The 24,821-nt window shown below is 40.7% G+C and overlaps 1 protein-coding gene across 1 annotated transcript in view; it reads right to left on the bottom strand.

The window, feature by feature from the left end:
- The window catches only part of LOC136866831 (ATP-binding cassette sub-family C member 4), a 288,334-nt gene that overhangs the window by 82,536 nt on the left and 180,977 nt on the right, over positions 1-24,821 (bottom strand). The window contains exons 13-14 of the mRNA XM_068226858.1: positions 19,795-20,110; positions 16,849-17,338 (exon numbers count right to left, since the gene is read on the bottom strand). Of these exons, the coding sequence (XP_068082959.1) occupies positions 16,849-17,338; positions 19,795-20,110 (806 nt within the window). The remainder of the gene's footprint in view (positions 1-16,848; positions 17,339-19,794; positions 20,111-24,821) is intronic.

The raw sequence follows: 24,821 nt of genomic DNA, 5'->3' as shown, positions 1-24,821 counted from the left end.
CTTTCCTTCCCGGGTGCACCGCCTCTTCGCTCAGATCAGTGGGACTAAGTCCCGCTTTCCCAGCGTCCATCTGGTCAACCACTAGGTTGAGTAGGAGGGGGTGGGCTGTGTTGGGGGAGAGGTGCTATCCGTTTTGTATTTGGCCTCTTGAGCCACCGGGCTGGATGGCACGCCGCCTCCATTCTTCATCACACTGGCCGCCGGCTCAGTTATACAGTGTTCAGCGCGGGCTGGCGTTGGCTGGGCCAGAAGGTGCGAGCCTAAGCTCCAGTTAGCTTTTGAGTCCGTGTGTGAGTTGGTGTTTGTGGCAGGTATGCCCTCCATGTGTAATATGCAGTGCTTAGTGAGTGTAACACCACCTGTCACATTTATTCCCTGCTCTGTGGAGCGAGGGTTGTTTGTGACCTGTTGGGACCGCGCATGGCAGGGCTACACGTGTCAGCCTTTCTTGACTTGGTGTGCCTACCCACGGCCATGGCTGTGGACGTGCCCTCAAACTGCATCCACGGAAATATGGTGTTGGAGTTACAGCGCTGTGAAAACAGCATCGCCACAGTCGAACAGAGAGGTGAGGGGTCTCACTCTCTGCCATAGTAGTGGCAAGCGCCGATAGGTCAGGGCACTGTAATAACAATGGCTCTTCCCTATCGGTCGCCTCTGGACGTTCTTGAGAGAGAGAGAGAAAGAGAGAGAGTGTGTGTGGTATTTTTTTTTTTTTTTTTTTGGTCCCAGGCTCGCCGACAAATTGCTTTTTTCAAAGAGTCTGATTGCTCTTTCGGGAATTGTGAGCCTGGTTCCGTGTGTTTTGGTGTGGGGACATTCTAAAAACGAACTAGTGGGCGCGGGCTAATCCGATGCGAATGGGGTCCTGGACCACAGAGTACCCTATCTAACACTAGGTACCGAGAAGCGGTAACAGGTTGGGACAGGAAGTGTAGCTTCTAGAAGTTCTTGGAGAGAGGAGAGAGACAGCATAGCGAAAGGCATGTACGTCCTTTCACTTCAACAGTCGAACTGCTCCTCGTTGTCCTCTCGGCCTGTTAGCTCGATATATATACTGTTTGACAAACAGTCTATAAATATGGACTTCTGGAAATGTTCTTGCAACACTCTAAATGGAACACATCTGAACATACAAGGAACAGTCGATCAATCGGCCTCTTGATTGGAGTAGGTCAAAATCGAGTATTCTATTACGTATAAACAAACCACAGTGACAAAATCTACAAAATTCCTAATGTTTCTATGTGTATCTGGATAGTAAATCATTACAGTAATTTTCCAGAAACCTCCATATTTATCAGAATAATAATGAATTATACCCAAAATACGAATATTAAAGACTATTCTACAACTTTCGACTATACAGATTTTGAGGTTAGACATATTCACAATGTGTATTTGAGGTTATACAAACTTATAATACACTTAAAGTTTAATAAAAGATAATTAAAATATATTAAACATAATAATTTAAGGTTTTACAAACATTAGGTTATGAGTAGGATGGCGTATAAGCGACAATGTATGCAAGCTGTAGTCATCCTTTCCTTTCACACAATCTTCCTGAATTGTGTGTAGAAGACTTTAGTGCCTTAACACATGCCCAGTCCAGTCATCTCATCTTTGGACTAGTGCCTATGCAGTGGCTTCCACTATACCCCCACTCAGTAGGTGTGCCTGTTACAAATTGATGAGTCCAAACTGGCACAAAGGGGATAAATACGGGCAACCAAAAATGATTTAGCAGGAAAATTTATCATTTCTAATAATGGACCATTTATATTGGAATTATGAATTTACTCATTCAGGATATATATTTCAAGTTCCTTATGGGTATCAAAATCTATGTGCACCCTGTATGCGAGTGTAGCTTATTTTTGGACTAATATGGTAATATGACTTCCTATTTTTATACATTTGTAAACTTTGTTGGTGTGTTTCCATTATATAGACTATATATTCATATTGTATGTTGGGTATTCAGCCCAAAGGCTGGTTTGATCCTCAACAGCTCCACCAATAGCTGTCATAGATAGCCTAGCTGTCACTGAAGAGGCATACTAGGGAAATGAGGAGTGAGGTAGTTTCCCATTGCTTTCCTCACTGAGTCAGAAGTTGCTACCAGTATTACATATCAATCTGCCAAGCCCACTGAAATGCATGCACCAACTGACCCTATGAGCAAAATTCTCACACCATTCATAACAGGGACTGGCTGCATAAGGAACGGTGTTACTAGAATCACTCATACCTCGGTCACTTTTTCGTATAGTCAAAGCCAAGGATGAGACTGAGACAGGTCAATGAAAGTAACAAATTTATTCTAGCCCATAACACAAGACATAGTGCACTGTAAACACTACATCCTGCCAGCAAAGGCATATGTTCATATTAATCAAATAATATGCTGTACTTACTAATACTCTCCAACCTCTTGCAGTTTCCTGCTACAATCTTGTAAGTTTTAGCCACCCAGAAAAACACACAACCAAGGAATAGTGCTGGTAAAACCATACAGTAATTGCTCTTGTTGATAATTACTATAGAGCCAATCATATGGAACAAAATCTGTAAAAGAAATAAGCCCACCAACCCAATTAATATCTCATTCCAGTTGTATTGTAAGACAACCTGAGGTCATCTATCCAGAATAAATTTCACATTTTGACAGTTATGGGACATGTATTGGTCATGAGAGGATAGGTTCTTCTTGGTCACTGGGAACGTATTCCCCCCAACATTTTGAGTATGGTGCAACTAGAGATCCTGAACTAAGCAAGGATTGACAAACTTAAGAATAACTATGACTCAAAGAAGGCCTTGATATATAAATGGCTACTTCTGTTTGTCTCCCATAATTTGAACTATCTATGCGAGCGATGGTCATCCTCTGCAATTCTTCCCTTTCACGCAGTCTTTCAGAATTTTGTGTCGAAGACTTTAATGCTTAACACATGGTCTGTCTATTCGTCTCACCTTAGGGCTAGAATATTCCAACAATATGGGCTCTCTCTTAATGTTTCCTCACTTGTTACTTTACCCACCTGTGAAATATCCACCCATATCTCAAACTCAGCAGTCAATCTTATCTTCCACACCAGGAGTTAAAGTTTCATTTTCTTGCTGTAGCATGCTCCACACTCACATATCCTCCCCAGACATTTGTAAGATTTATACAAGTATTCTTGGATGTGAAGAGCTTCCTTTTCTTGTTGAAGGCTGTTGGTTTGGGAGAAGCAAATGGCTATTTCTCTTTTAGTAGAAATAGCAGCGACTTGAAGTAATGATATGGTTTCTTATTCATAGGATACATGTGAAAATTACATTGTTTTATCCTCACATGGAGATGTATTTCCATTTGTGCCCATTGCATTTTCTGGCGTGTTATAAAATGGCGTCAGAGTAGATGTACACAAGCCAGAATTATATAAACTATAATTTAAAAGTTTGCAAGAGGCCAAGATAGAGAAAAGAGTGCACAATTTCAAACATTAAAGTATCAAGTGGATTGTTTGAAAAGAAACAAGAAAATATTAATGTATTATTACACTAACTAATTTGCTGAGATACTAGACGGACACAGAAGATTTCAGCTGCTGATTTAAAGTAGAATACTCAAAAATAACTTGTCTTAAGAAGAGGATACGGCCTAATACAAAGTATTCAGCACAGAGGAAACGAATTTTGGTGTGAAATAAGGAGATTTAAACTAAATACGCTAATCAACTGGTCAGACGAGAACTGCAACGTCACGTCGAAGCCTATTTGAGGATAGAGATTGAAGGACGGAAAATAGCCAAGAATTATTACCAAGAAAGCAGAATTAAGAGATTCTTAAACCTTGAAGAACGGAATTATTATATAAAATTCTAAACAAAAATTAAGGCAAAGATAAGACTCGAAATATATTGAACCCAGTATTAAATATTTTGGGAATTGTCAGCTCAATAAGCAAATATAAGAGGAGTATTGATGAGGTAGTTAATCTTCAGGAAGCATTAAAATGAACTGTTACTTGTCGGGATTACAAGTGGCAATAGGTGTTAGTAACCTTAGCATGTCATTCAATGGAGATAAACAGAGATGAAGCAATGACAACTGAACAATTTAGGATTTATAACTTGAAGAAAAACATTTAAATATGAATTATGTGTCATTTTAAACAGTGATATGTTTGACTTTTTAAAAATTTAATTATTATTTAAATATTGTGATGAACTAATTAAATATTTAAATATCAAATGATGATGTGAAAATAAGGTGTTAGCTCATGTGAAGATTGAGATTGAATCATAAATCAGTGCTGATAAAAATGAAATCCTTGGATAATGCTAATGAATTTTCTGATTTATCGAACAGATATTTTGATGAATTACTTTCTATTTTCTTATGCATTAAATTAAGTTAATAAACTTGTTATTTTAATATTTTTACATAAGTGAGTAATTGATTTCTAGGCTACTATTGTAGGATAACTTAGTCTTAAGTGGATTTTTGCGATCTTTGATGTTACGTGCGTTGGAAGAATATGCGGTAGGATGAAGACGCTCATCCGGTATTGAATTATGTCTCATTGAGGTCAAATTTCTCTTCTGAAGTCATGTAAAATCAAATTATTTGCATGAAGAATTACCCTGAGAGTTTATTGAGTGGTCAGAGTATTTTTATTTGCATCGCACCTGGACACGGGATGGGCGCACATTTAAATAACTTTATCTCTAGTATCATTCCTTAATTATCCCTCTAACATACCTCTATGAACAAAGAATGAAGTCGGTAAGCAAGAGATGGTACACATTTGAAATGTTGCATTGTCACCAACTTGGAACAAGTGGACCATTTCAAATACACTGACTGACAGTGACAATGCAACACCAAGGAGGAGTGGTTCGAAAGGGATGAAAGTTGGGGAAAAAACAGAGACGGCACGGATGAATAATTGATGTTTATTTCAAACCTATATGCAGGTTACACAATGCGCACGGCATCGACTCAGTAGGATGTAGGACCACCGCGAGCGGCGATGAACGCAGAAACACGTCGAGGTACAGAGTCAATAAGAGTGCGGATGGTGTCCTGAGGGATGGTTCTCCATTCTCTGTCAACCATTTGCCACAGTTGGTCATCCGTTCAAGGCTGGAGCAGAGTTTGCAAACGGCGTCCAATGAGATCCCACACGTGTTCGATTGGTGAGAGATCCGGAGAGTACGCTGGCCACGGAAGCATCTGTACACCTCGTAAAGCCTATTGGGAGATGCGAGCAGTGTGTGGGCAGGCATTATCCTGCTGAAACAGAGGATTGGGCAGCCCCTGAAGGTACGGGAGTGCCACCGGCCGCAGCACATGCTGCACATAGTGGTGGGCATTTAACGTGCCTTGAATACGCACTAGAGGTGACGTGGAATCATACGCAATAGCGCCCCAAACCATGATGCCACGTTGTCTAGTGGTAGGGCGCTCCACAGTTACTGCCGGATTTCACCTTTCTCCACGCCGACGCCACACTCATCTGCGGTGACTATCACTGACAGAACAGAAGCGTGACTCATCGGAGAACACGACGTTCCGCCATTCCCTCATCCAAGTCGCTCTAGCCCGGCACCATGCCAGGCGTGCACGTCTATGCTGTGGAGTCAATGGTAGTCTTCTGAGCGGACGCCGGGAGTGCAGGCCTCCTTCAACCAATCGACGGGAAATTGTTCTGGTCAATATTGGAACAGCCAGGGTGTCTTGCACATGCTGAAGAATGGCGGTTGACGTGGCGTGCGGGGCTGCCACCGCTTGGCGGCGGATGCACCGATCCTCGCGTGCTGACGTCACTCGGGCTGCGCCTGGACCCCTCGCACGTGCCACATGTCCCTGCGCCAACCATCTTCGCCACAGGCGCTGCACCGTGGACACATCCCTATGGGTATCGGCTGCGATTTGACGAAGCGACCAACCTGCCCTTCTCAGTCCGATCACCATACCCCTCGTAAAGTCGTCTGTCTGCTGGAAATGCCTCCGTTGACGGCGGCCTGGCATTCTTAGCTATACATGTGTCCTGTGGCACACGACAACACGTTCTACAATGACTGTCGGCTGAGAAATCACGGTACGAAGTGGGCCATTCGCCAATGCCATGTCCCATTTATCGTTCGCTACGTGCGCAGCACAGCGCGCATTTCACATCATGAGCATACCTCAGTGACGTCAGTCTACCCTGCAATTGGCATAAAGTTCTGACCACTCCTTCTTGGTGTTGCATTTGCTCTGTCAGTCAGTGTATTTGAGCAGTATACTCATTGAGGATGACAAATAAAACTGAATAAGGATATAATTATAAATGAAAACATCTTATTTTGGCAAAGATGATAAAATAAATGTTCACAGAATAGATTAGAATAATGCAAAAATAAAAGGAATTTTACAACATAAAGAGCAGAGTGAAAAAAAATTTCTTTGTAAGGTGATTCTCTGATTAGCAAGAACTCTGAAAAGGATTGGTAAGTTACTGAGGATAGAGGTTTGAGAGTTTATAGACAGTAGTGACTGATAAAGTGGCTAAAATGGGACAATTTAATGTTCAGGCTCACATATGTCCTGGTTGGAAGAAGGTAATTGGTATGCCATATTGGAATGCCTCGTGCAGGATATATATAATAGATTTGTAAATAATAATAATAGTGCTACATGCTTGAGCACCATCAGTGCTGGTATAGCTCCCTTCGGTATATCCCGGAAGGGATGAGTGAGTCAGCGCGGGAACTTTCTAGCTAGTCTGGAGGGGTATGGGCAGCCTCTTCTTGTATCATGCTCATCATCTGCTTCTCAAAGGCAAAATGAGAATGTTCCTTATCTAGCTGCATTTTAAACATTCCAGTTCTTTATCAGCAGGAATACATAAAGGAGGCTAGCCACGAACAGTGGATGTGGAGTTATGGTTGGAGAGCAGTAGTGCTAGTTGTCACTGGAGTTGTGCGTGGTGAGTGTTTTACCAGAGTTAGTGTCAGTGTCAACATTGTCTTTACGTTGGAGTTGGACGGCAGTGGTTTAAGTTGGAGTAAGTGAGCAGTAACAGTGCTCATCATGATTGTTGTTGCTAAGTGTATTAAAGGAGTATGTAGGAGAGTGATGTTGAAGTCGTAAACAGTATGTGCTGAATAATTCAGTGTGTAGAGAGTCCATGTGAAATGAGTAGGGAGTGGCCACATGAATGATTGTGAGAGTTTTGGACGTCTCTGGAGTCGAACCAAGGAACAGTCGTTATGCAACCTGATTGATAAACATACTGTGTGTTCGAACCTCCCTGAAAGCTGTTGAGTGGAATGACTGAGCATGTAAAGCAAAGCAAAAGGTGAACTGTTAATCAAGTTTACCGAAGGGACCGTAGTTCCAGGAAAATACCAGAGCTGACAACCTGCTGTGAGAAGGGTCAAAGACTTTGTAAATAGCCACTAATTAGGGAACTGTTGTCATTCATTCTCAGATATAATAGAGTGTAATATATATAATTTCGTGTGGCTATTTCTAGCCGAGTGCAGCCCTTGTAAGGCAGACCCTCCGATGAGGGTGGGCTGTATCTGCCAGGTGTAGGTAACTGCGTGCTATTATGGTAGAGGATAGTGTTATGTGTGGTGTGTGAGTTGCAGGGATGTTGGAGACAGCACAAACACCCAGCCCCTGGGCCTTTGGAATTAACTAATGAAGGTTAAAATCCCCGACCCGGCCGGGAATCAAACCCAGGACCCTCTGAACCGAAGGCCAGTACGCTGACCATTCAGCCAATGAGTCGGACATAATAGAGTGTGTGTGTGTGCTATGCGGTAATCTTACAATAAACTAGATCAATAAAACAGACTGTATTTCTTTTGTAACAATAATATTGATTTTATAACCTACTAACTTCTTGAACTGTTTTCGGAGTCATAGTACCAGAAATCAAACCTGTGGTGTAAGGGCCTTGGCCTGCCAAGTTTAAGCGTACTGCTGCCAGGCCAGATGACCTGCAGATACTGAAGTGCCATGTGGTCAGTATGATGATATCCCCAGTTTATTGCTTGATTTTTATGATGATGATGATGATGATGATGATGATGATGATGATGATGATGATGATGCTTGTTGTTTAGAGGGGCTAACATCTAGGTCATCGGCCCTGCTTGATTTTTGCAGCTGAGTCCAGTGCCTCTCACCTCTTCAGTCTCACAAGACTCTCCAGCCATCAGTCCAGAATTGAAATCATTCAACTGTCCAGGAATTGAACCTGGGATCTTCAGGCAAGAGGTAGAAATACTATTCCTACACCATGGAATGGGTGGAAGTTCGTCTCACAGTAGTTACTTTTTTGTGTCACTACATCTACTGATACAAGTATGGTATATTTGAGCACATTCAAATACCACCTAACTGAGCCAAATTGAAGTCACAAGAAAGAAGTTTCTTCTTCCACACAAATGACTTTCAGTATCATATTGACTCTGTTCAATGACAGAAGAAAGTAGGAAGACTCAAAATATCTTATCAACATAATAGCTCTCTCTGTGGATCAGGGGTAAAGTGTCAGCCTCTGGATCCCTAGATAGCAGGTTCAAACCCAGCAGAGGTATTCAGATTTTTGAAGGGCAGAAAAAAGTCCATTTGACACTCGATGTTGTATGATGTCAGCATTTAAAAGATTTCTGGTAACACATGTGGTGTTTACCCAACAAAATTCATTGAAATTTTATACACAGACACCATGGAGATATTCGATGTACTCTGCTATCTAGTAGCCATAGATTAAAACGGTATCAAAACTGACATGCAAGCAACCAGATGGCATCAAATTAAAATGCTTGCACACAATAGAATGATGATGATGATTATTAACATAAAGCATTAAAAAGGACATAAAAAACGGGGGAATGACTACTACAGCACACAAGCAGTTGAAAAATTTCAGTAGTGAAGAGAGAATTACCAAATTTGGAAAGAACATGTTGGATGAAGTTGTGGATACTTGTCAGTGTAGAGAGAAGGATAAGGTTATATCAATGTATGAGGAAAGATTACATGGAAAATGTATAGTATCAGCTATATTAGAAGAAGTTGATGTTAACCTATGAGATAACAACGAAGTTCAATATCTTATGATTTCAACTTAAGAGGTATAAAATTGCATTAGGTTGCATGGGGGTGGATAAAAGTTTTCATTCCGTACCCCTGCTGGGTACTGTACTGGCATTCAGTTTAGTGCTGGAGAACGGAAAACCACAGAAAACCATTCTCAGGGCAGCCGACGGTGGGGATAAGCTCCTCCACCTCTGAATGTAGAGCGGCAAGGCTAGCCAAAACTAGCTGCTGTTAAGCCTATGTCTACTCTACTCAGTGTAATACATTGCAATTTCAGCAGCGAATAAGGTACCCTGAATGCATGTGTGGTAGAGGCGATTACTGAACTACCAATGTCTGTAAGTGTATGAGTGGTCAATGTTACCTGATTCAGTAATTTAAAAGCATCTTGGGAGTTTCTTCATTGTGAGAGTGTTAGCCGTGCTGAGTGGCTCAGGCGATTGAGGCGCTGGCCTTCTGACCCCAACTTGGCAGGTATGATCCTGGCTCAGTCTGGTGGTTTTTAAAGGTATTTAATGTCACCCTCGTGTCAGTAGATTTACTGGCACGTAAAATAACTTATGAGGGACTAAATTTCGGCACCTTGGTATCTCTGAAACCATAACACTAGTATTTAGAGACATGCATTTGCCTTCCTTTGTGTCCATAGTTATATTTTATTCTTTTGCTGTAGGGTACCTTTCTGTCTTCAGATCAGGCTGTTCCAGTCTTCTTCTTTAGTTTTTCCTCTTGGTCAACTTGTCATTTGTGAATTTTGGATCTAAAAATAATCCAGTCTTGAACATCTGCTGGTGAAATACCTGCCTATTTCAGATGGGTTTTGATTTTGCCAATCCATTTCATTGTGTCTGTTTGACTTTATTCCTGTTTTCGTAGAATTCGACTATTTGTTTTATAAGTCTGTCCAGGTCCATTCTTTTAATATGTCCATAGAATCTTAACCTGCATTTTCTAATATCACTGAATATTTGTGTGTTGTTTGATTTCCTGTTTGCCTCTGATTCAGTATTATCTGTCTGAGTTTTGGGCCTAGAATTTTTTTTACGATTCTGTGTTCCTTTTTTCTCTCATTGTTCTCAAGGTCTGCTTTCCTATTCAGATTTAGCATTTCTGATCCATAAAGACATTCTGGTTTTATGACTGTACTGTAATGTCAGTTTTGTGTGCTTGGAGATACATTTTTGTTGTAGATATTTTGGGTTAGGTGATATGCAGTTTCCATCTTTTGGGATCTAATTTTATTGGCTTTCGTTTCAAGTCCATTTTCCTAAATTGTTTCACGAAGATATTTAAACTGTGATATTCATTTAATTTTGCCATATTTTATCTCCATGAGTTTTGGTGCTTGTTTGTTGCAGGTCAAGTATTCTGTCTTTTCTGTATTATTACACAGTATGTATCACTATTTGTATTAAAGTCATCATACAACATCAGGCAATTACAGTTGGGTAGCATTTAGTACTGTAGAGTGTTAACTGGATTGACAATGGTGCAATAGATTTCAGTTTGTCTTTCGTTTGGCAATCACAGGTGACTTGTCATTGTTCTCCACTCAATCTTAGCTGCAATAATTCTTCACTTTATCTTTATAAGTTGGCTACCAGCAGCAATCACACATCCTAGATATCTGACCTGGATTACTAACGATAGCTTCCTGCCATCAAATTGGATTGTTCAATAACCTAAAAGGGGAAGGAAAACAGTTGGGAGGGAAATCCTTGGCAACCTCACACAAACTGTGCAGTTGCCACACGGAATATTAAAGTGAATGTATGTGCAGCATCGTTACAAAGCCAAACAAACTTATATTTCAACCAACATACCACATGAGTGACTATAAGAGGTAAGACTTCAGATGGTATTGCACCATATCCTGTCATAAAATGCTGACTAACACAGTTGGGGTATGTTGGCCTGTTCGAAACGGGTTAAAATAAAATATCTAACTAATACCATACTACTTAGTATATTGAAGGAAATATGGGACATATAGTCAAATGAGAAATACATGTTAGGAGGTAGAACGGATTTATTAACAAAAACATAAAACTGATCCATATTTAAACTGAACTGCAAAAATTACTATGATAAACTCGACCTTAATATTGGCCATAAAATATGCGAACACGCACATGAAATATCTAAACATGTCAGTAAAATCTATGAAAGCACACGAAAAATGGGTAACGACCCAAGAAATAAATAACAATATTATTTACATGGAGATGTGCCTGAAGTTATAAGTTCATGTATGTGTGTAACCATGCTAGTTAAATGCCGATGCCCGTTGGCCCATAAGCTGCAATACATGATCGTCTTTAATATGTTCCCGAAAATACGAATCCACTAGTGACATTTATAACTATATATACATACACTCCAACATGTATGGAAACAAAATAAAACACGCTTTGGTTACAGGGTAGGCTTCTAAACATCCCACCAAAATAGCACAGATTCTAATTATGAGTCGCAGCTCATATACAAAAGAACAGACGATCAAATTACCTTGCAATAAGACAAATAACATCACACATCAACATAAATGCACACGGGAATCAACAAACCTGTAAATAAAACACACACACAAATATATATCAAGTAAATAAGGATATCGGGTAACAATCCGATATCCACCGGCTGCATGGGTTTGTATCTCAGAGCGACATAACTGTCCACTTCTCTCGCTCCACGTGGTTGGTAATCAGCTGTAAATGAATTAGCACGGAGCGGCGGTTGGAAAAGATCTTCAATAGGGCATGCCTTTCACTTTTGCAATGCTAATGGTATGCTCAAACAGCTGAGCGCTCTCCACCCATAGGGAGCTATCTTCACATTGGCGACAGCCGGGATTCTTCACACATAAAGGAAGACAATTTCTCTCACAGAAAATCCATACAAGTAGGCTACCTGGCATTTCTAGCCATCTCGGGCCCTCATTCGCAATCCATTTATATATCCTCCCTATCAATTCATGGCTGCATGGCCTTTCACATATAAAATAAGCCTTAAATTACAGCGTACAATAATGCTGGTCCTTTACACAACATGTTATTGGTTCAATTTCCTGCCATTTCCAAACCAGCCTCCAGTCCATTTAGAAGATGCTATACTCATCAATAACAGGCAAAGTAACCCTCTGCATCTTCTCTCTCCACCGAAATAAGGCATGCAACGTGCATAGATAACAACCTAACTACTTTGCATATAAATCAAATGAATTTTCCACAACGCAGCTGGTGCAATGCCGGTTTGATATCAAGAAGATTTTACCCGAATATCCCTGTCAAGTATGACACAAAGAGAAATAAGTATATACAACACAAGCAAATAAAACATCAAAGAAAATCCTAGCATTACCCGTGCTTCCCATCTAGCTAAATATGCACACAAATAAGGGCTAAAACATGCTCATCAGCCCTGGCCAACATTTAACGTTAAATGAAAAATTCAACAAAACTGCTTCCAATCTGGCTGACATTAAATCAATAAAATGCAAATTAACCCTACACTAGTGTTTCATATTTAACAAGAACATGCATAAATGGACATTTGGCACTTAGCGGTTACACAGCATCAGCCAACGGATCACACGTCCGCTGCGTCTGCTTCCTTTAGCACATCATGATGACAGGTGGCATACGTAGAATGGTCCTGGGTTCAAGTCATTGTGTTACCATCATCTGTTTCTGCTCGTGCCTGTTTATATCTGCAAGATGCTGAGTGTTAGAATATTCTCTTTGCCGCTTAGCGTGTGCAACTGCACAACATCGATCCTAATACAAGGCTACACTTAACTTAGCCGACGCACGAGTATTAGTCCCACCTTGTATGCTAGATTAAGGGTAAATAACCCCATCGACGTTAGTCCATCACAGCGGTTCAAATATACAGGACACACAGGAATTGTTCATGATTCATGCCCGCGTACCGACCGGATATAATAATAAAACAAAGAAATAGACTAAGAATAAGACTAAAGACTAAGAATAAGACTAAATTTTATAATAATAAGCGTTAATAATACTTATTATATCACTCAGGAGCTTCGAATATTCTATAATTCAGTTTAGTTTATGTCTGAATATTATCGGTACCAGCCCGCACTTGGTATTTTAAATGGTTTACATAGTTGACCAAATGGTTTACATAGTTGACCATAAAAGAAGTAGCTACGCTTCACAAAGTATGTAAATGTTTGTAACAAAGCAAATTCACAAAGAAAGAAACTTCTCGCGGAGACCGACGCACGATACATGTACCTCTCTCAAATACTTCTGGTGACTGGGGATGCTTCTACTTCCAGCATAGTTTAAATAGACTAGCAGTTAGTCATTGGCTTTGGGGCTTCCCCATCTGCAAGAGACTGTAGCCTATCAGTGACTTTGCTCAGCCCAAGAGCTTTACTTTCGAATTAATTAATACATTAAAGTGCTCAAGTACTCAATATTTTGCTCTAACAGTGAATGATAAATATATTCCTGAATACTGGTTAAGTCAAATCTGTGAAGTAGCAGCTTATTAACTGATTTCTCTGATCAAATTCAAATATCTGAGCACAGTGAAGTTAAGTTGGCCAATCTGAATTTATTTGTTTCGGGGTTCCCATCATCCCAATACACCACACCCCTGTCTCGTGATTGGCTGTTTTTGATCGGTGGAGTGAGGTCTCCTTGCCTGAATCTACAGGCAACGGCTTGGTTTGAAATTGAACAAGTTCGCTGTGAGTGGAAAAATACTGGCATCGCCGCACCCTTCTAGCTGTGGTAACGGCCTACTGGCTTCACCCTCAGTGCCATGCATTTGAAATAAATTACTTATTCCCACAGTATATTAGATAAATAATTGAGGCATCTATGGAATGGCTCAGTATGAAGGAGCAAGGTGATGATCCAGAAAAGGATTGGAGAGATTAGGTGGGACATGTGCCACAGCAAGCTTGCCTTGGTGGTGCATTTCTGGTAATTATCATACTCTTTGACTGCCCTCGATGTCTTTGTCGATATTTTTCTCCAGATGTGATGTATAACTCACGTACTCCTTGACAGATGGCGCTTCCGGCCATCAGCCGAAGTGTCACCATTCTCATGTTTGCCTTCCTTGGAGAAAGGTTGTTTAACGGTGAAGCCAACATGGTGATTTTTGAAAAGATGGCCATACCGAGATTCAAGATATATAACTTATGTCGTTTGCTGTTCCTACCCTGGATTTATCCATTCTATTGCCCGACTCTTCCTTTGAGTCAATGTTTGTGATTACGTAGAGTCTCTGCACTCTATCCAGCTATCATGCAGGTCTTCTTTCTTTCTTTCTTTCTTCCTTTCTTTCTTTCTTAATCTGGTCCTCTTGTACCATGAGGTGTTGAGGATACTAAAGATCTCCATCTACTCCTATCTCAGGTAATGGCAACGGCCTCTCGTACAGAGAGTCCCCTCTCCTGCAGTGCTTCTGTAATCCCCTCCTCCCATGTCTTCCATGGTCTTCCTCGAGCCTTCCTTCCTTCCACTTTCACCTCCCTCATTAACCTCGGCAAGCGGTCTGTCGACATTCGGTGGACATGGCCAAACCATCTCAGTTGATATTCTTGGATGGTTTTCTCCAGTGGCTTCATATTCAATACTTTCCGGATGGCTGTATTTCTGATGCTGTCTCTCCTGGTTTTGTCCTCTACTTTCCGGAGGTACCTCATCTCTGCCGCCTAGATTCTGCTCTTGGTTCTTTCTGTTAGGGCCCAGGATTCGCAACCATAGGTCAATTTGGGTACAAAGGTGGATTTGTGAATGGCTAACTTTGTGCCCTTTGAGATCTCCTTCTTGTTGAGGAAGTTTGTTCAGATGGCATTAAACAAGCACCCTGATGTTCCCATTCTTTCTGTTATTTCCTCTTCTATCTTCCCATCTGAGCTGATGATTGAGCCAAGATACTTGAACTTGGTGACTTGCTCTAATGGTTTACTATCAACCATGATACAGTGTTTCTCCTCATTCCTGCTGATAACCATAGTCTTCGTCTTGTCCACATTCACCTCCATACCTTTTCTCTTAAGCTCTTCCACCCATACATTGATGTTGTCTTGAAGGTTTTGTTCACTGGAGGCAACAACAATCAGGTCATCAGCAAATGCCAGGTATGAAAAACGTACTGGCCGCATGAGGTAATTTCCGACCATCAATTTCTTGATTCTCTCATGACACAGCTACATAATTTGGTCGAGGTACACGATGAAAAGAAGAGGGCTAAGAGTGCAGCCTTGCTGGACTCCTTGTCTCATAGTGAACTCTGCTGACCGCACATTTCCTGTCCGCATGTAATTCCAACAGTTCTTATACAGACTCATGATTGAAATGCAAAGTGACTTGCTAACTCCATACTCCTTTAGGACTTTTCAGAGTTTGGAACTCGCGACTCTGTCAAATGCCTGTTTCAGGTCAATAAAGGCAGCATGAAGGGCCTTGTTCTTCTCCAGTGGCTTTGTACTAGCCATCCTAACAGTAAATATGAGATCTTGCGTGCTTCTATTTGGGCGAAAGCCACACTGGGCTTCTTCAAGTTTAGCCTCTACCTCCTTTCTTAATCTAGTCTCCAGGATCTTTGAGAAGACCTTCCCAGGCACTGATAACAAGGATATGCCACGATGATTACTGCACTCTCGATTGTCTCCTTTCTTAAAGATGGGGATGATGACTGCTACCTCCCATTCCCTAGGTATCATTTTTGTTCTCCAGGCTAATTTTGAATAGAAAGTCTTCTGCTTTCTTTCCCAAGTTCTTAATCATTTCTGGGGCGATTCTTTCATGCCCTTGGGCCTTCCCATTCTTGAGTTGTTTAATAGCCAACTGCATTTCATTTATCCTTAAGTCCTCTCCTTCTTCTTGCTCTCCTTCTCTCCCTGTCTCTTCTCTTTCCTCACTTGGCCATGGGCTGTCTTCATTCTCATTTCCATTCAGTAAATCATTAAAATATTCTTTCCATCTCTCCATTATTTCTTTCTCTTCTGTTAAGATTTTCCCTACCTTATCTTTTATAAACTTTAGAGGGCATCCTTTCTCATGTTTTTCAGTGCTCTATAGAACAGCTTCTGGTTCTCCTTATAATTTTTCTCCATTCTTTGTCCGAATTCTTCCCAAGACTGTCTTTTAGCTATTTTCACTAGGTCTTTAACCTTTCTTCTTTGTTCCTTATACATCTCATGGTCTTCAGCATCCTTGCTTCTTAAGTATTTCTTCCATATTTCCTTTTTCTTTCTTCTTCTTTGATGTCATCATTCCACCAGCTTGTTCTTTTCTTGTACTCCCCCACCTTTGTTGTTCCACATACTTTATTTGCCGCTTCTAATAGTATCTTCTTGAACATGTTCCACTTTCCCTCCAGGTCCATTTCCTTGATCCTCTCCTCTATCCTCTGACACTCTTCCTCCACTTCCTGTGTGAACTGCTCCTGTACCTACTTTTCCTCTCTTAACTTGTACACCTTAATCTTTTCTTGCTTCTTGTTCTTCGGTTGTTTCCTCTTTACCTTTGCGGTTGTTTCCATTGTTGTTATCAAGAGAAAATGGTTACTTCCTATGTTGTAGCCACGGTATACTGTCTGTCACCATCTGGAGGTGATCTCTCTTCACTAACACATAATCTATGATGGAGCGCTCAACTCAGCTGGGTTCCTCCCTCGTGTACATGTGCATCATCGTATGTGCGAACATGGTGTTCACTGCGACGAGATTAATGGCAATGCAGAAATCAACAATTCTCTCACCATTGTTGTTAACAACATGTTCACCATGCCGGCCAACAGCTCCGCCACTTCCCTCTGGTTGGTTTCTGACTCTGCCGTTGAGATCTCCTAATACAATGATTTCCCCTCGAGTGTCATCCACCACATTCTGGAGCTCTCCGTGGAACCTATCCTTCTCCTCCTTTCTTACATCATCATTCACTCCGTAAACCACAATAAACATCATCAGCTCTATCTCAGGATCTAATCGTATGCTGACCGTTAGAATCCTATCTGTGTGGAATTTCCATTCTTGAATCTTGTTTCTGAAGTTCTTGTGGATCAGTAGTGCTACTCCTGATTTGGCCCTCAGTCTGATGCTAACTCCACTATAAATGAGTACATGATTGTTCATCATTGTATCCACTCCATGACTTTTCCTTTTTGTCTCTGTCAGTGCCAGCACTACAAGTCTTGCTCTCTCGAATTCTGCCACTAGTTCATTCTCCTTTCCAGCTAATCCTCGTATATTCTATGTTCCAAATATCATAATCCTTTTTCCTCACCATGTTGCCATCGGGTTCAGCAGTCCGGTGTATCTCTCATTTTGACTTTTCATGGAAGTTATTTTGGGCATGTGAGATATGGGCCCACAGTGCCTATAGGGCAGTTAGGGGGCTGCCCTCTTTTGGCCTATGTCCCTGCCATGCTGCGATTTCAGGAATGATGGTGTTCTCATTCCCTACTCCCTGACACAAAGATTTTCTTCCTTCAGGACTTACAGCTGAAGGTCTGTCATGTCTGGCCCCTCACCCTCGACTTTACTGGCAAGGGCAACCCTGCCAGGAGCCGAAGCTCCCGCCGGCATCGCTCTGGGGATCACTGAGGCACACAAGCCTCCCCACCACATCAAGGTACCAGACCACGAGGGAGGTTCATGAAGGTAATTGTTATATTTTGGTTTGCTGTAGTTGCGTGGGTATTATTATCATATTTTCATTTCTATTTACTTCAGGTTTTTATTTGCCTTTTCTTTGTGTGTTCTATTTTGTCCTTATATAAACACGAGAGGATGGAGAATGGTATTAGTTGGTTGTATGATTGGTTTGTGTGCCTGTGACCTACATTGGGATCTACCATTCTTCTTTCTCGTTGGTTTCTTCCATGGCTGAGCTTTTGATATGTTGTACTGTTTTTACGCTATGACTGGTATTCCTGTTTGCCCATGGCGAGGCGATATGGATACGTCTTGGGGCGTGCTGATTGTAATTACCATTGCTACGATTAATGTTGGGATATGCCTTACCTCAATGCAGTGAACCTATTATAATCCTTGTGCATCTGATATGAGTCTGTGAGTCCATAAAATTACACGTCATGCTATGCGTATTGTATTCGTAATGTGCCTTGACATACCGGCCTATTCTTGTCCTCACACATATTATTATTTTGTCTCTCTTTCTCTGTGTGTGTGTGTGCGCGCACACTTGCATTTATGCTGTCTGCCTGACTGATAGTATTCTCCGCATCTCACAGTGTTATTTTCATTTTTGCATATATTTTCCCTTTATTTTCGTTTTTGGGCCATTTTTGGGCCTATTTATTTAGTTAAGTTTGTTGTATTCCCTTGAATTTATCTGTTTCATTGTTGGCTTTGTTTACCCCGCCTCATAACTATGCCAACCATCTTTAATCTTTTTGTTCCTTTCGATGTTGTCTTCAAGATGGTGGATTGCTTTAGAGCCGCGTCACTTGTGATGCTCGTTTAAAACTAGGAGTATATTAATTTGCGACTGAGACGCACATACTACATTGATGTTGTGTGAATTTCATTCGAAAACAGTTGATATGTCACACGTCACATATTTTAAATTACTCGGGGCAAGTCAACTATAGGTTGTGAGATATTGGATTATAAGAGGCGAGTGTGGCTACTCTTGTTTGTATTCGATGAGCTCTTGGTATTACTGGATGTTAAGCCTTCGTGTTATGTGTTAGATGCATCTCTCTGTAAGTAATATTCGAAGCTACCTATTTTATTTCTCTTCCCTTTGGCTTTATGTTTGACAATAAACCCCATACTTTTGACCCCGTTCTTTCATTTATTGGGAGGGGTCCGGGTTCTTACTATTCCTATTCCCCATTGCTCTGTCTATGCACAAGTCCAGCTCCAGGCTGTTTTAACCTGTTCCAGCTCGTCCATGGCCGAAAAGAGAGGTAAGTAGGTAAGTGTCCACGGGAGCATCTGTGTATTGGGTAGGGTGTGTGTGTGCTGTTTGTTTGTTGTAGGGGGTGGGTGAGACACCAGTGACTTTGGTGGTATGAAAGTAAGTCTTTGTTGAAAATGGATATTGCCGAATAAACTGGCAAAGCATATATACCAGCACTTTTCATAAAATCTGGTGTAAGTAGATCTTATTTCATTCTCTCCAAAGAAAGCCATGTATGAAAAAGTTCAGAGTTTTCTGTGAATGTGAAACCTATATTTGCGAAGCTCATCTACACACAGCACATCTACAGAAATGCCTGATAGTGATTACAGCCCTCCACACACAGTTGACATCAGAAAAACAACTAGCCATATAATGGCGAAATCCACACAAAATTCCAACCCCAAGAAATTGTAAGAAGAAGAAGACAATGAGCAAAACAACTATTGCCAGACTGAGTGGCTCAGATGGTTGAGGCACTGGCCTTCTGACCCCAACTTGGCAGGTTCGATCCTGACTCAGTCCAGTGGTATTTGACGGTGCTCAAATATGTCAGCCTTGTGCTGGTAGTTTTACTGGCATGTAAAGGAACTCCTGTGGAACTAAATTCCGGCACCATGGCAACTTCAAAATCCATATAAGTAGTTAGTTGGACATAAAGCAAATAACATTATTATTATTATTATTATTATTATTATTATTATTATTATTATTATTATTATTATTATTATTAAAACAACTATTGTGATTTCTTCCTCTTATCAGTCTGTAATCATACCTGAAATTCAAAGATCATTGTAGATGGCAAATATTCGTCCATAACGTAAGTATCCTTTGAAAAGCGATTGAGAATTCTTCCTGCAGGGTTGGTATCAAAGAATCTCATGGTAGCACTGAGAATACTTCTGAACATGTTGTCATAGATCTTCTTGGATGCTTTCAAAGACAGCCTGAAGAACAGGACAGAACGAAGCAATGCAAAGATGATGGTTATTAAAAGAAGTGCCCAGTACACCTCAAAGTAATATGATTCTTCCTCAACACTGGTATGGCTTCCCCTTGAAGAATTTAGGCGTTCCATTTCAGTATCTGACCTAGAAAACATAAGTTATAATAATATATTTCAAATTATGAGAAATAAAATCTCCTACCAATGCCTTAATGCTATGATTTGTTATCATATAGTTTCAGTTATTTGAAGAAAATATCATGTTTAATCACATATAACTCACCACTGCATATAATGCACCCTCAATTTTGTTATGGAACTAAGACAGAAAAATTATCCCAGCATACACTGAGTGGCCAAAAGTCATGGAAAGGGGTGTCCGATTAGAAAATGTGCTGTGTATGACCACTGAGTGTTGCGGCTGGCTGGGATATAGCTGAGCACTCTGTCACAGACACCAGTGTCGCAAACATGGCAACACATCACGAGTTGACTGACCTTGAACGTGGGATGATCATCGGCGCACAGCACATGGGTCATAACATTGCAGAGATTACACGCGAATTTGGGTCTCTGAGGTCAACAGTGTCAAGGATGGATCTTCAATATTGCAGAGAGAATGTTACCACCCATGTAAACCACCATACGGGAAGACCACAGGCGTTTAACATTCAGACATCATGTCACTTCCGCAGAACCATACTGGGCGCTCGACGCATTGCTGTGAGTCAGATCACCGCCCAGTTGAATGTTGGGAGTCAGGAACACATTTCTGCTAGGACTGTAATGTGATGACTGCACCGCATAGGCTTCACTAGCCGATGACCAACTCGTGTCCCTCTGCTGACACCTCAACACAGAGCTCAGCGGTGTGCATGAGCCCGAGAACATCGGCAATGGACCATGCAACTGTGGCAGCATGTTGTATGGTCCGATGAGTCCTGGTTCCAGTTGTATTGAGCTGATGGGTGCGTAAGAGTGTAGCGAATCCTCCATGAGGCTATGGATCCTGCATGTCAACACGGTTGTGTCCAGGTAGGAGGTGGCTCAGTTCTGGTCTGGGTGGCGTTCTCATGGTCTCAACTAGGCCCCATTGTCCAGCTGCAGGGAGCGCCGACTGATGCACGCTATATGCACATTCTTTCAAACTATCTGTATCCCTTTCTGGCCATAGAGTACCCTGATGGAGATGCCATGATACAACAGGTCAGTGCTCCATGTCACCGCTCTGTAGTGGCACGCTAGTGGTTGGAGGAACACTCTAGTGAAGTTACAACCACGGATTAGCCCTTCATATCCCCTGATCTTAATCCACTCAAGCATTTACGGGATGCTGTCAATGCTGGTGCATGCTCCATGTATCCTGCACCAACTACACAAGACCAGTTCTGGGTAGCAGTGCAAGACACGTGGATCCACATCTCTCCAGAACGATTCCAACACCATGTAGAGTCGATGCTTTGCCATATTGCTGCCATTTTGAGGAGTTGCAGGGGAGTAACTCATTATCATCATCACATTCAGTGTCTTTTGGCCAATCAATGTAAATCTCGCATAGGTTGGTCTTCAGATATCAATAGTAATACAACATGAATATACCCTGTCTCAACTAGGCCCCATTGTCCAGCTGCAGGGAGCGCTGACTGATGCACGCTATGTGCACATTCTTTCAGACAACCTGCATCCCTTTCTGGCCCTAGAGTACCCTGATGGAGATGCCATGATACAACAGCTCAGTGCACCTGCGGCATGCATGCTTGTACACAGCTCAAACTATACCAGTTTTCCCTTATTTGGATGAAGGCTGGCAGGTATTTATAGTATTACAAACATAAGGTATGTTGAGAGCAGTTTATTTTTTTCCTAACAATTTGCATTTCAGTATGACAGCTTGTTGATGAGTTATGGAAGAGCATTCAAGGTTTACAGCAAATTTTAAACTTGGTTGATTGAATTCATGGAGAAACACAGTAATAATGTTGCAGACAGGGGATTTAATGTGATGAATTTAATGCATTGTACCAGAAACACTGGTCCAGCATTAGTGTTGAAGTATTTCAAACTTTAAAATATGTGCTGGGCACCAACCGAGCAGCCATTTATGTCAAGCATGTGGCGAGTGCCGTGGGAGCCAGCTCCAACTCACCAAGGCTAAGTTATGTCATTCGTAGAAGTTTCCATACCTTCTACCCTGAATAACTCGTATATGAATTATTATTAAAATATGAGAATATCATCATCATACGCATCATTTTAATATCTTCAATACCACCAAATTTCATTAAAATCTACCTCAGATTAAGAAAGTTATTGAGAGGAATGAAACAGCTGCAGTCTCCACAACTTCGATATAAAAGAGACACGAAAATTCGACACAACACAGTCTTGTCCCACAGTCGAACCAGGACGGTTGGCTGATGGAAGTTGGTGCTATGATGTAATATTGCAGAATTAAAGTCTATGTTTTCAACTCTACTAAATTACGGTGAGAATAACTGTGAAACATCTCAGTAGTCACTGCGAACTCAGTCGTAAAATTGAGAAATGCGATACTTTAAGTATCTCAAGGTGATTGAATTATTTCTGCTGATAGCAAACTTAAAATCTTAAACAGTGCATTAGGACTTGTATTTTCTCAAGTGGAACTGGAATGTTAGGAAAACATTAAAACTTCACATGTGAATCAATCTGTGATTTAACGGTATCTTTAAAGAAACGTAGAACTATCAGTGGACGGAACTAATTTTCAGGATCAAATTATTTTAAAGTCTTAGTATTATTATTTGTGTTTGAACATAAACGTGACAGTGTGAGTGAATGGGACTACTTTCACTCCTGTCGAGTAGTGCTACCTTCTTGTCATATGTCTGCATAAGAGTGCGAGTGAACAGAGCCAAATTCACATGTAAAGCATTTAACTTCTTCTACCAAAGTGAAGTACGGTACTTGCCATTCAAAGTGTCATAACACTGTAAATACAAAAGCAATCGTAAAACAGTAGAACTCTACAAATAGTTGCGTTACCTTCTTTGAACATTAAAAAGCATAAGTGAACTATGTGTTCCCTGTGAACAATCTTATAGTCTGAGCCAAGGTAAGCAAATTATACCATAGAAACACCAGCTTCATCACTCACGTCCTTTTATTACGAGCTGTTATCCACAACTTAACTATCACACGCACCAAGCAGTTCAAAGAATAAAGCAAACCAAGATAAACCACTTGACTCAATTAACCTGAGTTGCCAACACATAACCTTAATGTTGTTTTCCTTATAACTAATACCAGATATATAGACATGACATCTTATTCTTATTTTTATTTTTATGTGAAAATTATAATATTCCAACACTACCCCCTTCTTACAAAAAAAATAAAAAACTACACTTCAGTTTAATCACTGCTGCATTGTCACCAAAAACTTTACAAGGTATATCCATAAACCTTTCCAGCCCTAGCTCTGATAGCAAATCTTTCAACCAAGTTAATTCTTGAGATACCTCTGCCATTGTCATGTATTCAGCATCCATGGTAGATCTAACAATGCAACTCTGTTTCTTACTATATCAAGATACTGCTCATCCTGCCACTATGGTTACATACCCACTCACTGATCTTCTTGACTCAGCACCTTCTCCCCAATCTGCATCACAGAACACTTGTACTGACTCCTCACAATTTTTGAAACAACTTTAAATCTCTAGTACCACATAGATATCTCATGATTTGCTTCACCTCCTTCTAATCTTTAATCTTAGGTTTTTGACTATTTTGGCTAATGCAAATATAATGTCAGGTCTAGTATTATTTGACAAATATAGCAAACTTCTTACAGCACTGCGATGGATGGTACAATCAAATTCCTGCTCATCATTTTCAGCTGCTGAATACCCGCTTGGTAAAATAGTCTTACTCGGTTTACAGTCACTCATGGAAAAATCAACAAGTAATTTGTCAATGTACAAACTTTAACTCAACATAACACCTTCTTTTGTCTGTTCTGTTTTTACTGACAGTAAGTTTGTTGTTTTCCCTAAATCTTTAATCTCTAACTCATCTGCCAACCTCATTTTAACCAGCTTAACAACCTCTCTGTCACCTATTACAATTATGTTGTCAACATACAAGCCAATGATACAACACTTCTTTACATACACACATGGTTCTTTGACACATCTCTTCAAATCTAGGCTTCTAATTATAGCATCAACTCAAGCTTTCCAGTCTTTACTTGAATTAGGTAGGTAGTCCGTAGATGCTTTTCTTCAATTTACATAAGTTATATAATTTTGGACATCTTTTTCTACAAACAATTCTGGTTGTTCCATGTATACAGTACAATTGATTTCACTATTTAAGTAACCACTAGTTAGATCTAGATGTTCTACAGTCCAACCTTTACATACTGCAATACCTATTAACAGTCTCATTGTTTTCCTCTTTATAACAGGACTAAATGTTTCATCATAACTAAGGTTCATCTGTCTCTTAAAACCTTGGTCAACCAACCTGGCCTTATATTTCTGAATGTTACCCTCACTGTCATATTTCAATGAAAACAACCACCCACTTAGAACTAATTATATTGATATTTTCGGGTATTTTTACAATTTCCCAAACATCTTTCTTTCTCGTCTCATTGATCTCCACTTTCATGGCTTCCATCCAGTTATCAGACTCTTGGCTTGACATAGCCTCCTCAACTGTTCTAGGTTCCACTATACTCCCATGTCTAACTTCCATTACTGTCTTACAATCTGCACAAGTCTTACCTTTCCTCCGTCTTATTGAACTTCTCAGATTATTCCCTGGCTCTTGTATTGCTATAGACTCAACCTCTAGTTGTTCCTTTCAGG

Source organism: Anabrus simplex, chromosome 3 (assembly GCF_040414725.1).
Source record: "Anabrus simplex isolate iqAnaSimp1 chromosome 3, ASM4041472v1, whole genome shotgun sequence".
Taxonomy (NCBI): Eukaryota; Metazoa; Arthropoda; class Insecta; order Orthoptera; family Tettigoniidae; genus Anabrus; species Anabrus simplex.
This window is presented reverse-complemented; position numbering and strand designations above follow the sequence as displayed.